Below are 16,006 nucleotides of genomic sequence, written 5' to 3'. Positions count from 1 at the left end.
ATCTTGCCAAGAAGTATGTATTAAATAACCCAATTGAGATCAGAATCTGAGCATGGAGGATATTGTCAAAAAATCCAAAGGAAGAGCAACAAAGGCGCGCAAAAACCCTAAGCGCATTATGGGAAGTGTGTCCATTTCACAATTAGCCCCTGTGCCTGTGGATTTTTTTATGATTTTATAAAAAAAAAAAAAATATATATATATATCTGAAATTTTGACAAAGCAACGTAATTCTAACAAGGAGGAGCTGAGGCTTAAACTGCATATATTATTTATTTTTTTAGAAAATCATTTAATTTTGGATATGACGTGTCGTCACGTTTTTTTTTTGTCCAATACTTTGGGCGCTATTATAGTTAATAAAACGCTCTTGTCCCAATAGCCGAAAACAAAAGACCTTAAAACTTTATTTTTTGTAAATGTAGATTCTAAATAATGGACCTTAATTTAACTGATAAGTCTAACTTTATGCGATTATCACTTTGCTCGGCAATAATTACCGGAAACTTTATGGAAAGATCTAAAGAGTTATCTAACTTGGTGTGAACTCGTGACACTGAAGTCACATGACACGCTGACAGCAAGATGGCGAAAACTGGAGGAAGAATGGACATGAACTCGCTTAATGGTCCGTTAAATGATGTTGCCGGCCGAAATATACAAAAGTTGGCAATCACCAGAGATTATATATCACAACCCCGTATCAGTAAGTAAACTTCGAAGGTTCCATTGAATTTGACATCGCCGCTAGACTTAAAAATAAACAACGAATAGCAGCACTTGAAAAAAATTGAATAAATTTTGGCATGTCATGTTACTAAAAGGTTTTGGTGCCGGTTACGTTTTTAGGACAATCCGGGTTCAGTGCAGAATACTTACCTGAATGTAAAGTCACGCCTCGTGTATGAATATATGATTATCTGCGAGGATGTCGTACGCTATATGGCTACAGATAGCCCAAATTTGATTTGAGATGTTGAACTTGTGTTGAGTAGACTGGAATACGAGGTAATCAATAACAATGTCATTGATGACATTGGTGATAAATAAATAAATATTCGGTTGGAGCTTGATTCTAAATGGAAAAATTGCTTATTTTGAGGTTTTTTTCTGCTTATCAATGAGTGGACCTACAAGTAATAATTCCCCCAAAAATATTTATAACATACTTATAGTAAATGCAGCATTTTAGCTTTAATAGTGTTATATTTGTACATAAACGTTTTTCTTGAGCGTCTTTATTTAATTGTGTGTTTCGTTTATTATTAATATTGATTTAATTAATTTTGACCAGGGTAAAATTCAGCCAATCCACCTTGAGATAACCTTTATTTAGATTCATTGTACATTTAAGAGAGGTATTCTTGTGCTGGAATACCAGGGTATCTAGGCAAGAGACATCATTTGATAACGTTTAGGTATACTTTGTATTTTTGACACTCATGGTCTATAGGTAAAGACAAGTGAAGTTACTCGATTGAATTAGCCCACCACTAGGTCTAAACTTGCCATAACTCTGTTGTAGTGATCACTGATCAGTTAATATTAAATATAAATAAGTCTACTGGTACTGAATAAATTTGTTAAAAAGTGGAGTAAGTTTGACATTAATTCAATCTTTTTAAATAGCAAGTTAAACCTCTGTGATTTAAGTAAAAATGAATAATTCAATTGGCTGATCTGATGTGTTAATTACAATTCATAATAAATGGAGGGAGATACAATTAAAATTTTGTTTTGATAACAATTCGGTTTGTTTACTAATTTTAGTTTCATATTGAATGTCTCAACACTGACTTTTGTCTTGAGGCAGAGAGAGGGAAATGGGGTTTAATGTCCACTTGACACAAAAAAAGGTCATTTCGGGACTAACATATGGTTCAATTCTATTTCAATAATTGGCTTGCGCGTAGGGGTCTTTAGCAGTGGGTGGAAACTTGAAGACTCAGAGAAAACCCACAAGGTTGGATAGGTGACCCTATTCCTTGTCACGTACAACCGGGGGATCGAAACCTTGCCAGTTTACTCAATGACACCCAATGATACAACACGGACATGCAAACCATCCGGCCATCAAATCTCCCGAGTTGATAAATATATAGTCACTTGAATCATGTGAAAAATGTATTTCAAGACTTAAATTTTGTAACTAAAAGGTTTAGAACCCTACAACAAAATACAGTACTTTTAAACTTTAAATAAGTTTTTCTCTCAAAGAAATTGGAGGCAGAATTTGTAATCAAATTGGTGAGGCCTAAGTAATTCAAATTTAAAATGTTGTAGTAATTAATATATTAATTTTAACTTGTTTTAAAAACTTGGATGTCATTGCTTAATCTCTTCATTAGTCTATTTGTCATGTGTGCACGAGAGCTTTTTCTCGACATCCGTGTTCATATTGTTTACTTTTTCTTTTGTTTAATTTATTTACTTATGTAGAGTAATAATATTTATCTTACATTCTGTCATGAACAGTGTCTTTACTCAATGCTAGTATGAGTATAATTATGTGTGGGTCAAAATAGGTCAGATGCATGTATGTGTCTGTCAATTCATTTCAGATGAATGTACCAAGATATGATATCGGCTTACAGTCAGTTAAAGGGCAGTTTTAACAGTTATTTATGCTATATCTGGTTTTTGATTTAATAAAATTTTGAAAATAAAATTATTTGGTTTTTGATTTGAGGATATTTTGGAAATAAAAAAAAAAATGAATGTTAGTCTATATACAGGTCACAATTCTATGGAATACAATTACTGCTTATTACTGAACGACGTTTCCACTAGGATTATCTAGTCATTATCAAGCAATGATAAAATATGTAAATATAACAAGACAATATTTTATCATTGCTTGATAATGACTAGAGAAGCCTAGTAGAAACGTCGTTCAGTAATAAGCAGTAATTGTATTCCATAGAATTGTGACAGGTATATAGTCTGTAAGAAATTCAGGGAATCCAGTATTTTTCTAGTGAGATTAGGTGTCTATTTTCCATACTGAAATTGTCATACTTCTATTACCAATAACTACGAGATAGATACTTTAGTGGGAATGCATCTTTAAGTACATTTTACCAGAAATTAAACAGGCATTTGTAAGAGCTAAATCTGTCTTTTTGCAGGTCTTACTTTAGGCCTTAAATGTTATATAAATTATAAATTAGACATTTTAATTAAAATTAATATACCAAGACCATAATCATCAATCAACTCTCGATGCCATCGGATAGCTCTGATATTAAGTAGATTTAAATACAATTTGCTGTTGATGATTTGCCGTAAATGGAAAATCAAGACTTTGTTTATTGTCGTAACAGCGGCATCAATGACAATCGAGGCTACACGTTTATTTTATAGCCAAAAAAATGAAGTAATTTGTCTGAAATTTTCAACATATTCCCTTGTCATTATCTAATTTTGAACTTTTATAGCAATAACTGTCAGCTCTATATGTAAACCTTTCATAATGTATCTTTAAGCTGTGAAAAACTTCAAAGGAACAGCAGTTCAAGTATTTATTATATGTAAAAAAACACATTTATACAATGATACAATGTTAGATAATGAATTTCATCCTGATATAACTGCAGTTAGATAACCTATATAGGTTTATATTAAGTTATAAATTATTTGATAATGGGATGAGGGTGCAATAGAACTATTTTATTTAGTTATGAATTGTTTGATAGTGGGGTGAGGGCGCAATAGAACTATTTTATTTAGTTATAAATTATTTGATAATGGGATGAGGGTGCAATAGAACTATTTTATTTAGTTATGAATTATTTGATAATGGGGTGAGGGTGCAATAGAACTATTTTATTTAGTTATGAATTATTAGATAATGGGATGAGGGTGCAATAGAACTATTTTATTTAGTTATGAATTATTTGATAATGGGATGAGGGTGCAATAGAACTATTTTATTTAGTTATGAATTATTTGATAATGGGATGAGGGTGCAATAGAACTATTTTATTTAGTTATGAATTATTTGATAATGGGATGAGGGTGCAATAGAACTATTTTATTTAGTTATGAATTATTTGATAATGGGATGAGGGTGCAATAGAACTATTTTATTTAGTTATGAATTATTAGATAATGGGATGAGGGTGCAATAGAACTATTTTATTTAGTTATGAATTGTTTGATAATGGGATGAGGGTGCAATAGAACTATTTTATTTAGTTATGAATTGTTTGATAATGGGATGAGGGTGCAATAGAATTATTTTATTTAGTTATGAATTGTTTGATAATGGGATGAGGGTGCAATAGAACTATTTTATTTAGTTATGAATTATTTGATAGTGGGATGAGGGTGCAATAGAACTATTTTATTTAGTTATGAATTATTTGATAATGGGATGAGGGTGCAATAGAACTATTTTATTTAGTTATGAATTGTTTGATAGTGGGGTGAGGGTGCAATAGAACTATTTTATTTAGTTATGAATTGTTTGATAGTGGGGTGAGGGCGCAATAGAACTATTTTATTTAGTTATAAATTATTTGATAATGGGATGAGGGTGCAATAGAACTATTTTATTTAGTTATGAATTATTTGATAATGGGATGAGGGTGCAATAGAACTATTTTATTTAGTTATGAATTGTTTGATAGTGGGGTGAGGGTGCAATAGAACTATTTTATTTAGTTATGAATTGTTTGATAGTGGGGTGAGGGCGCAATAGAACTATTTTATAGATGCTCTATGTAAGATTTAGATAAAGAGCTGGCCATTTTTGCTATAATAGCTCAAAACTAGGTAATAAAAAATGAATATTATCAAATTACATTATTTTGAGCGAAGTAATTAGGGTCCCAAGATGTAGCGTACATTGTGTATTATCATAGCGAAGGCACTGGACAAACAAGACTAAAACTTGATTATCCGTTCTATCGTTAAATTTCTAAATCTCGTGAGCATTCTAATTCTTGTAATTCTTTGCCAACCAATGGTGTTGATTATAGACTTGTCATGTTAACGATACATTCTGTAAGATTTAGATAAAGAGCAGACTGTTCTTGCTATAATCAGGGGCGTAAATGTGGGGGGGTAGGAAAAAAAATAGTCGGTCGCAAAATCAGTGCAGTCGGTCGCAAAATAAGAGCAGTGGCAAAATCAGTACAGTCGGTCGCAAAATAAGAGCAGTCGGTATCAAAATAAGTGCTGACTGCACACGTCACGCTACTCACGCAAAACTTTAGTATAAAATAACCTTGTCAACTTAATGTGTTTCACTCTTATTCTGTTGTGAGTATGTAGGTCTTAGAACAAAATTTCCCTTAGGGAGAAAAATAGTCGGTCTCAAAATAAGGCAGTCACTGCAGTCGGTCTCAAAATTATGCATTGCCGTCTTAATGAATTAATGAGGTAAACAAATAATGCCAGAATAGATCCCAAATACTAGTCGGTCGCAAAATCAGTGCAGTCGGTCGTAAGATATGAGCAGCCGGTATCAAAATAAATGCTCACTGCACACGCCACACTACTCACGCAAAACTTTAGTATAAAATAACCTTGTCGACTTATCATGTTTGAAAAAAATGTTTTTCAACCCATGGCAAAAAAATAGTCGGTCTCAATTCCATTATGCCATCATTCTTCAACTCCTTCTCTGACTTTTACTATCTCTTCACTATCATATTCACAGTTACAGTGAATCGCCCAGTTAGTTGTAACACTAGTGAGTGAGTCGTGGGTCAAAAGACTGTAGAATTGTTAGTTCTACTCTCACAAAACAGGCGACATTGACAGATAGTCCTCAAGATTCTGTCCCATTTCTTATCCTCTCGTTAACGAGAATTTGGATCCATTTGCCATGACATTGACTAAAATTGTCAGGCCCAGTCCCAAAAATTAAAAGCTCGGTTACACATCTCAAATTTTTTCGCGTCTGCGGTGCTCGATTCCATTATAACATCATTCTTCCACTCCTCTGTTGTCTTGTACTGTCTCGGCACTATCATATTCACGGTTATACTGAACTGCCTAGTTATGTTAGTAGTACCACTGGCACTGGTGTGTGGGGCGTCAGACTATACAAAAGTTCTGTCAACTCTTGCAAAACAGGCGGAATTGACAGGGGGCAGATCTCGAGATTTTGTCTAATTGACTCACATTTCTGGCCCCATCGTCCACAAGAATTTCTCCCAGCAATGACCTCAAATGCCAAGATATTGACTCAATTTTTCAAAATTTTCTCAGGTTGCTCAGTGTTATAGGCACAATCATATATGACATAAACTTTATGTCAACTTAAATAAAACTGCTTTCCAGCGAGACAACGATCGGCAAACAACTATATAATTATACAATACCATCTATGTTCTACCGGGACGCTTAATGTTATAGCCAGTATTTTGTTGACATTCATTGTGGGGTGGGATTGTGGCTGAGGTTGCGCCCTAGATTTGGAACCCACCCTCACCCCTATCTAGATCCTCTACTTCACATGGCCCCTACAAAACTCGCACCTGTGGTGCTCAGTTCCTGACTGCGTCACTCGTACTAGGGGTATGGGCATCAGTCGGTCGCATTTTCGCTAAACACCCCCCCAAACAAAATCGTTATGTACGCCCCTGGCTATAATAGTAATAGTTCAAAAATAGATAAATAATGAAAAATGGACATATTGAAAATTTGATTCAAATTATTTTGTTCTGAGCGAAGTGGTGAGTGTTTGAAGATGTAGAGTGTAGCAATGGTACAGCACAAACAAGACTAAAACTCAATTATCCATTGTATTGTAAAATTTTTAAATCTCAAGGGCATTCTAATTCTTGTAAATCTCTGTCCAACCTTGTGGCTTTTCTCCGGGTCCTCCCGTTTTCCTCCCACTGCTAAAAAAGACCCCTACGCGAATTATTGAAATAAAATTAAACCATATGTTAGTCCCGAAAGGACCCAGTTTGTGTCGAGCGGACATTAAACCCAATTTCTCTCTCTCTCTCTTATATAAATAACATTTGAAGCCAAGATAAAGACATGCAATAGGAATATTAGCTCTTACATAATGCATCTTTAATTACTACTATGCAAATTTGGGTAAATTGTATCCTAAGTGACCTAAGTTGCTTGTTTTTACCTGTGGATTATGTGTTATCTCTGTTACCTGATGTTGCATGTGTTGGGTTTATCTCTATTTTTTGTAACATCCATAATACAACGAATTGTCAATTTCGTCATTAAATACTACACCAAATACAAAATAAATAGAACTGACTATTATTATGAACTCATTTTTAAATTTATATGTTCAGCCATTTGGTTCCTACAGAGAATAGACGAACCTATTTTTAATATAGACCTACAATGTATTTAATACTGTTAGTGCCATATGAAAACTATAAGCAGAATGGGTGGATTAATATTAATGACCGTACAAAACCCAAACCAGAATAGTGGATTCACAGTGCCATGTTAAAGCGATAATTTCATATTTTCTAAGAAAGTCAAAACATAATTATTTCTATGTCTTTTGCTCAATAGGTTGTCAACTCACTATTATACGATCATAGGCATTATTTCCCACACTTAAAAATCATTGACACAGGAAATAATAACACAATTACCTCCCTTGTTTTCCTATTTCCCCCCCCCCCCCCATGGCATAGCTATCTTCAAACGTTTGAATTTGAAGTTGAAAATGATATTTTTGCCAATTTCTCAACTGGCAATAGTGAATTATAGGATTACTAGGATTATTATTTAACATGGTATGACTGTTATAGATACCATCTATTTAAAGGCTTTATTTTAATAAATTTTAAAATTATAACTTAAAAATATGAAATTGCAACTTTAAGCTTGACAAAAAATAGAATATTGCTTGAAAACTTAAAGAAAAAAGATGAATTACGGTTACAATATATATAAAAACTAAAGTTAAAAAGATGAATCACTAATGTCATATAAAAACTAAAGCAAAAAACGTTGATTGATTAGTATAAAAACTAAAGTAGAAATGGTGAATTCCATTTATCATATAAATATTTAAAGTAAAAAATGGTACCATATAAAACCTCATGCAAAAAGGGTAGATTATTGATGTCATATAAAAACTGATACAGAAAGGGTGAATATACAATGCCATAAAAAAAACTCAAACAAGAAGAATTGAACACTATCATTACTTTTGCCATATAAATACTCAAACCAAAAGGGTTGAATTCTATGATTAGATTTGCCATATAAATACTCAAACAAAAAGAGTTGAACACTATGATTACTTTTGCCATATAAATACTCAAACCAAAAGAGTTGAAAACTATGACTAGATTTGGCATATAAAAACTGGGAACATATTCTGTGGTATAATGTCAGTAGCTGGGTTAGTGTAGAATTCAGGAATTATTGATCTGTTTTGCTTCAAGTCTGACTGCGATCACTTTACTTCTCTTCAATATAGGACTGTATTAATTAACCTTGTCAGAGAGAAAGGGACATCATATTATACCAATTGAATAATTCGTCTATTAAATTTGTGTTGAATAAAGTTAGGCTTTGGCTTTTCTTGACACAAGTGACTTTTTTCGTATGATTCTGTTATAGAACAAATTACAATTGACATCAATATACTTATACCAACGAGCGTGGTTTCGATTCCCGGTTGTACGTGACAAGCAGTAGGGTCGCCTTTTCAACCTCGTGGGTTTCCTCTGGGTCCTCTGTTTTCATCCCACTGCTAAAGACACCTATGCGCAAGCAAAATATTGAAGTAAATTTAAACCATATTTTAGTACTGAAATGACCTAGTTTGTGTCGATGACAAAATGGTAATGGGTGAAAATAATGTAAATATTGGAAACAAGTGGCTCTGATACCATTTTTTGCAGCATTTATGCAAATCAAAATGACTAGATTGAAGAAAAAACATATGAGTGAATCGACAGAGGTTAAATTGCCTGACATTACGAATTGTTGAATAAAACCGAGCCTAGAGCAGGTAAAATCGAGGCTTCAAAAGGCATTGCATTCCAGTTCTTTTTTATTAAATATTGTCTGGTTGGACATGGTGTATGCATATTATATGGATAGCAGGTCAGATTCCTGTACCCTGAGGAACTGAAAATTGAATTCGTTTGGACTAATGTAACTCTTTTGTTCTTATTCATAATTCTCAATAGTTTTTGTTTTATTGTACTACAACATACCTGCTTCCATAATTATATATGTTGTTTTATGCGGGTACGAGATATTGAACTACTCAATTCACCATCTGTCACACTTTGTTTCATTATTCAGTATTTCTTTCAGTTTATTCATGCGTTACACGATATTTACATGCACAGTACAAAAAAATGTCTGTCTTCATTAGCCCAGTTGGAGCAGTAGGATGTTAAACCCCATTTCATTTCAATTCACAAAAAAAGAGCTATTTTTTTAAATGATTTAGATGTGTTCATAAGATTTAATAATCAAGATGCTGTTTTGTTTTGTAATTAGTTATTCAGTGTCAATTACAGAGAGAGAAAGAAATGGGGTTTTAATGCCCACTCGAGACATCTAGGTCATTTCAGGTGTAACTAATGGTTCAATTTTATTTCAATATTTGCTTGCGCTTAGAGGTGTTTAGCAGTAGTAACCGGCGAGACTGGAAAGGTGATCCTACTCTATGTCGGGTAGAATCGAAACTACACTACTTGATTCAATGACAGACCTTATTATCTAAAGCGCACACTTTAGACCATGCTGTTAAATTTTCAATTGATGATATCTTTGTAAATACTGAATATGATTGAACCATATTTCAATGGATATACCTGTTCCGCATTCATTTGAAGTTCATAATATTGTAGTTTGCAAGCGATTTGAAATCCTCAAGGCTAATATCCAAATCTTGATATTTGATAAAACTTAAATTTGTTTACAGAATTTTTGTTTGGATTTATAGATAATTTAGATTTGTTTACAGAATCTATGTTTGGATTTATAGATAATTTGGATTTGTTTACAGAGACTATGTTTGGATTTATAGATAATTTAGATTTGTTTACGGAAACTATGTGTTGATTTATAGATAATTTAGATGTTTACAGAATCTATGTTTGGATTTATAGATAATTTAAATTTGCTTACAGAAACTATGTTTTGATTTATAGATAATTTAAATATGTTTACAGAAACTATGTTTTGATTTATAGATAATTTAGATTTGTTTATAGAATGTTTGTTTGGATTTATAGTTTAGATTTTAATCTGTTTGATGTGTTTTTATTTCAGCATATAAGACAGTGTCTGGTGTGAATGGACCTTTAGTTATATTGGATGATGTGAAGGTATTATTTTAATGATTTTCTATCAACATTATTTGTAAAATATTTAAATTAATTGAGAGATTGATGAATGGAGTAGAAGATAATCCTATTAATTCTATATTTTTCATTATTGCCAGTTGCGAAAATTGACTTTTATCTTCTTCAATTTCATTTATTAAGTTTTGCCAATTCTATGGAGCAGTGTTATTATTAGAACAATATGACTTGTGTGGGTTGTCTCGGTCAATCTGGCATCATTATCCTTTTCTGTTTGACCACAACCCATAACAATCAAGAAAATTTCTTCATACTTAGTTTTCCAGAATATATTTAATTTTTTCTGTGATTGTTATAGAATGATTCCTATGATTGTGTAATGGTGATTTGACAGCCTATTATTTAAACATACATTATGCAGGAGCTAAATCTGTCTGTTGCAAGGTCTTTCTTTATGTCTGAAATGTTATCTAAATTATTAATTAGACATTATTTAACTTATCAAGACCATAATCAACTCTAGATGGCATCGTTAGCCTGCCATATTTACTGGATTAGAACCTGGTCAGCTGCTTCTGACTAAATTTAAAAAAATGGATAATCGAGACTATGTTTCTTATCGTACCGACTTTAGTAATGATGATCGAGGCTAGGTCCAAAACTCAATCGCTAAATACAGGGTGGAACAATTTGACTGAAATTTTCAGCTTATTCCCTTTACATTATCTAGTTTGTAACTATTATAGTGAGAACTACCAGCTCTTTATCTAATCTTCCATAATATATCTTTAAGCAATATATATAGATATAAATTCTTTACTTTTAGTTCCCTAAATATGCTGAGATTGTTAACTTAACGTTAGCTGATGGAAGTCAACGAAGTGGACAGGTACTGGAAGTTAGTGGCTCAAAGGCTGTTGTACAGGTATATATTATAAATCATATATATATATTTATTGATCAAAGGCTGTTGTACATAGGTGTGGGTACAGGGGGAGGGGGATGCACATCCGGTGCACGCCCCCCATATTTGGCGGTGGTGATCACCGTCGTAATTTACTCCGTAACGAACCAGTTGGTGACTTGGTTGATTGCCCGTCAGTCTGCCCACAGAGAGTCGGGCTTCGCACTCCCAAGTGGTGGCAGCACCCCCCCCCCCCTTCTGAAAATCCTGGATCCGCCCCTGGTTGAGGTATTTATTATAAATCATATATATATGTATTGATCAGAAGATTATTGTGTATACTTATAACTCAAAAGGACTGCTTCTTGGAAAATAAATAAAAAAAAAAAGGGAGACTGTCTAGTCGTTTGAGGTGAACGAATAACCAAGGCCCTGTGTGCATGTAAAAGACCCCTTGACAGTTAGAATTCAATCAATATAAAGAGTAGGCTGTAGTGATGCTGTCAGCTCAAATTTTTCCTCATAGTACACTCTTTTAACCCATTAGGTGCCAAAAAGTAGGATGTTACACCCCATTTCATTTTGTTTCATAATAATAATGCAATGAAATGAAATAGGGTTTAATGTCCTACTGTTCTGTTCCGATTGGCTAATGAAGATGGGCAAATGCCATGCAGTGTGCTATGAGGGTAATTTTGCCAGGGCAGCTGCGCTACGACCCACTCTTATTTATATCGAATTCCAACTGTCAAGGGGTCTTTTACATGCACGCCAGTGTGTACATAGGACCTTGTTTTTTTTTGTACAATCCAATTGACTAGACACCTGTCCTTGTCGGGCCCTCCATCCTGCACCACTGACAAGGGGAAACGACGCTAGAAAATAATATAATGCAAATAATCCATATAAATGATTTGCATTTTATTATAAATAATTAGTCCATATAAAATGAATTCTTCAAGGTTGTGTTCCACATAATTGAATGATATTTGATACTGCCCTTAGCTTAATTTTAGATATTGATTTGTTAATTGTCTTTAACCCCTTAACTGCGTAGGACGTTATATAACGTCCTGGACAACTGCCACTCACCGTGTGTAGGACGTAATATAACGCCCTGAAGGTATTTTCCCCAACCTATTCTTAGAACACAATCATACCATGCGGAAAAGACGTATTATTACGCCTGGTCGATGAATCTAATTAAGGGAGACAACTCTATTTACTGTTAGTTTTTTTTTGGTTTAAGACCACTCAAATTTGTATTCAGGAAAAAATAGGCCCAAATATGACGTTTTTTGTCAAATCAATTACGCAATAGGGGGTAGTTGACGTCAAATTAATTACACAGTTAAGGGGTTAAGACTAATTGTTGTAATCATTAATTATTATTTTTATAAAATGTTAAGTATTGTTTTTGTGTTGTAGGTATTTGAGGGTACATCAGGTATTGATGCTAAACATACAACATGTGAATTTACAGCCGATATTTTAAGAATGCCTGTCTCAGAAGACATGTTGGGTAAGTTATCTTGTTCTTTATACAACACTTGGGGGATGGAAGGCCGAACGAGGTCTGTCTTTGAGTCAATGGGCGTTGTTGAGTCAATTGTCATTGATCGTGACAAGGAGTCGGGCTATCTGTTTTACCTCGTAGATTTACTCCCGGTACTGGGGGTGGGGTGGGGTGGGCTGTGGCTGAGTGGTTGGCGCGTGTGTGCTGTATCATAAGGTCTGTCATTGAGTCAACTGGCATGGTTTCGATTCCCCGATTGTATGTGACAAGAAGTATGGTCACCTGTTCATCCTCGTGGGTTTTCTCCCGGTGCTCCAGTTTCCTCCCCCTGCTAAAAAAAATTGAGCCATATGTTAGTCCCAAAATTGCAAAAAGAACTATATTTATTCAATTGATTTATATTTTACGTACAGGTCGAGTATTTAATGGATCTGGTAAACCTATTGATAAAGGACCATCAGTTTTAGCTGAAGATTATTTAGATATTCAGGGTAAGTTACTTACAATCTGTTTGTAGAATTAAGTTGAATGACTTTCAAAGTAAGTGCTTTGTCTTTTAGTTCTATTTTGTAGAAATTGCGTTGAATAAGTTTTAATGCTGCCCAGTGTAATAAGATAATTACGTACTGGTATTAAACATACATTATGCAAGAGCTAAATCTGCCTATTGCAGGTCTTTCTTTAGGCCTAAAATGTTATCTGAATTAATAATTAGACATTATTTAACTTATCCAGACCATAATCAACTCTCGATGCCATCGTTAGCCTGCGATATTTACTGGATTTGAACAGATTTTGTGATGGATAATTTTAACGTAAAAATGGATAATTGAGACTTTGTTTATTATCGTACCAATGTTTGTAATGACGATCGAGGCTAGTCTTAAATTGAATCGACGATATCTCGGTTCAGAGTAATACAATTTGACTGAAATTTTCCGCATATTATTTTTACGTTATCTTATTTTTAACTATTATAGCGAGAACTGTCAGCTCTTTATCTAATCTTAACTAATTTCCCTTTAATTGGTAGACCAACAGAACTAAAGGACGGAGACCATTTCAATATTCTTTCCAATCTGATTAAAATACAGATCTATATTTTGTTTTGTTTTTTATATTTTCGTGGCCTCTACTACACGAAGATCTGGCCGGTTGTAGTGGAAAGTCGTGTCAGGGGTCATACGAGCGGCTTTTGACCGTATGAAGTCAGACATTTGATTAACCAATCAGCGTTAATGTTTCTAGTGGGATATCCACAGTTCCGTGCACCTCACTCCAAACACACACCGTAACTGACCGTTTCATTGGCTAATCCTTTACATCATCCAGAATGCAGATTATATAACAACTCTTCCAGATCCTAGTGTAGTAAAGACAAGTAAAACGAAATTTTGAACTATAAAAATGAAACGAAATAGGATCTGTATTTTAACCAGATTGTAAAACTTTCATAAGGTTGTTTAGCACAGGATTTATTTTAATATTATTTTTTTATTTTACGTGTAGGTCAACCTATTAATCCGTGGTCTCGTATTTATCCTGAAGAGATGATACAGACAGGTATATCAGCTATAGATACCATGAACTCTATCGCTAGAGGTCAAAAAATCCCTATATTCTCAGCTGCCGGTTTACCACATAATGAAGTAAGTATAGAAATAAATAACACTTGTTCAATGAACGGGGGATGTGGGTGGCTGAATGGTAAGCATGTGCGCTGTATCATAAGGTCTGTCATTGAGTCAACTGGCGTGGCTGAATGATTAACATGTGCGTGTTAGATTATAGGGTTTGTCATTGAGTCAAATGGCTTGGTTTTGACTCCCCGTTTGAATGTGACAAGGATTAGGGCTATTTATCTATCCTCGTGGCTTGCTCTGGGTCCTCCTGTTTCCCCCCACTGCTAAAGACAAAGACCCCAACGAGCCAGCAAATTGTTGAAATAAAATTGAGCCATATGTTAGTCCCGAAATGACCTAGTTAGTGTTGAATGGACGTAAACCCCATTTCTTTCTTTTCTTTCGTTTGATGACATGTTATTACTACCTGTGTTTTGTTTATGAAAATGTTACCAACTTATTTTCTTCAGATTGCTGCTCAAATTTGTAGACAAGCTGGTTTGGTCAAATTACCTGGTAAAAGTGTCATGGATGATCACGAAGACAACTTTGCTATTGTTTTTGCTGCTATGGGAGTAAGTTTTCAATTATGTTTATTTTAATGATCAGGTTAAAATTTGTAGAATCTATTTTCTATGACAGATCCTCCGGTTTCCTTCCACTGCTAGAAGCCACTACATGCAAGCTAATCACCTTCCACTGCTGATGGTTGGATGGCCGAATGGTTAGCATGTTGTATCATAATGTCTGTCATTGAGTCAACTGGCGTGGTTTCGATACACCAGTAGGGTCGCCTGTCCAACCTCGTGGGATGTCTCCGGGTCATCAGGTATCCTCCCACTGCTAAAGACCCCTATGCGCAAGCGATTTATTGAAATAAAATTAAACCATATGTTAGTCCTGAAATGACCTAGTTTGTGTCGGGTGGACGTTAAACCCCATTTCTCTCTCTCTCTCTCTAAACCCCATTCAATTTTTTAACATATTTCATGTCATGTTATTTTACAGGTTAATATGGAAACAGCTAGATTCTTTAAACAAGATTTTGAAGAAAATGGTTCCATGGAAAATGTCTGTCTGTTCTTGAATTTAGCCAATGATCCTACGTAAGCTGAAATTGGTTTTCATATCCATTTCTAAATACATGCGGGGTTGGGTGGTCTGGTGGTTTAACGTGTGTGCGTGAAATAACAAGGCCTGTCATTGAGTTGGAAGCCACGATGGGTAAGATGCTGGCTTGCTAGCATTGAGGTCGCGTGTTGGATCCCTGCATTGGCTGAGAAAGTTTGTCAGGATTTTCCGACGTGGATTCCCCTTGTCAGTGATGCAGGACAACGGGCCTTACAAGGACAGCTGCCTAGTCATTTGGATGGGACAAAAAACCCATGTCCTGTGTATACATTAGCATGCACATAAAAGATCCCTTTGCAGTTGGAATTTGATATAAGAATCTGGGATAGGGCCACTGCCCGGGCAAAATTGCCCTCATAGCACACTGTATGGCATATGCCCGTCTTCATTAGCCCAGTTGTAGCAGATCAGTAGGACATTAAACCCCATTTGATATCATTTCTGTCATTGAGTCAAGTGGCATGATCTCGATTTCCTGCTTAAACTTGACAAGGAGTAGGGTAGCCTGTATAACCCTGTGGGTTTTCTTGGATCACCTGGTTTTCCTCCTCTATTTAGTCCTGAA

The 16,006-nt window shown here is 34.5% G+C and overlaps 1 protein-coding gene across 1 annotated transcript in view; it reads left to right on the top strand.

Moving 5' to 3' along the window:
* The first annotated feature begins 552 nt into the window (after positions 1-552).
* The window catches only part of LOC126815893 (V-type proton ATPase subunit B), a 28,106-nt gene continuing 12,652 nt past the window's right edge, over positions 553-16,006 (top strand). Inside the window, exons 1-8 of the mRNA XM_050541931.2 lie at positions 553-706; positions 10,237-10,292; positions 11,095-11,193; positions 12,601-12,694; positions 13,102-13,179; positions 14,198-14,337; positions 14,781-14,885; positions 15,319-15,416. Of these exons, the coding sequence (XP_050397888.1) occupies positions 586-706; positions 10,237-10,292; positions 11,095-11,193; positions 12,601-12,694; positions 13,102-13,179; positions 14,198-14,337; positions 14,781-14,885; positions 15,319-15,416 (791 nt within the window). The 5' untranslated portion in view covers positions 553-585. The remainder of the gene's footprint in view (positions 707-10,236; positions 10,293-11,094; positions 11,194-12,600; positions 12,695-13,101; positions 13,180-14,197; positions 14,338-14,780; positions 14,886-15,318; positions 15,417-16,006) is intronic.

The sequence above is a fragment of the Patella vulgata genome, chromosome 3, assembly GCF_932274485.2.
Source record: "Patella vulgata chromosome 3, xgPatVulg1.2, whole genome shotgun sequence".
Lineage (NCBI taxonomy): Eukaryota > Metazoa > Mollusca > Gastropoda > Patellidae > Patella > Patella vulgata.
This window is presented reverse-complemented; position numbering and strand designations above follow the sequence as displayed.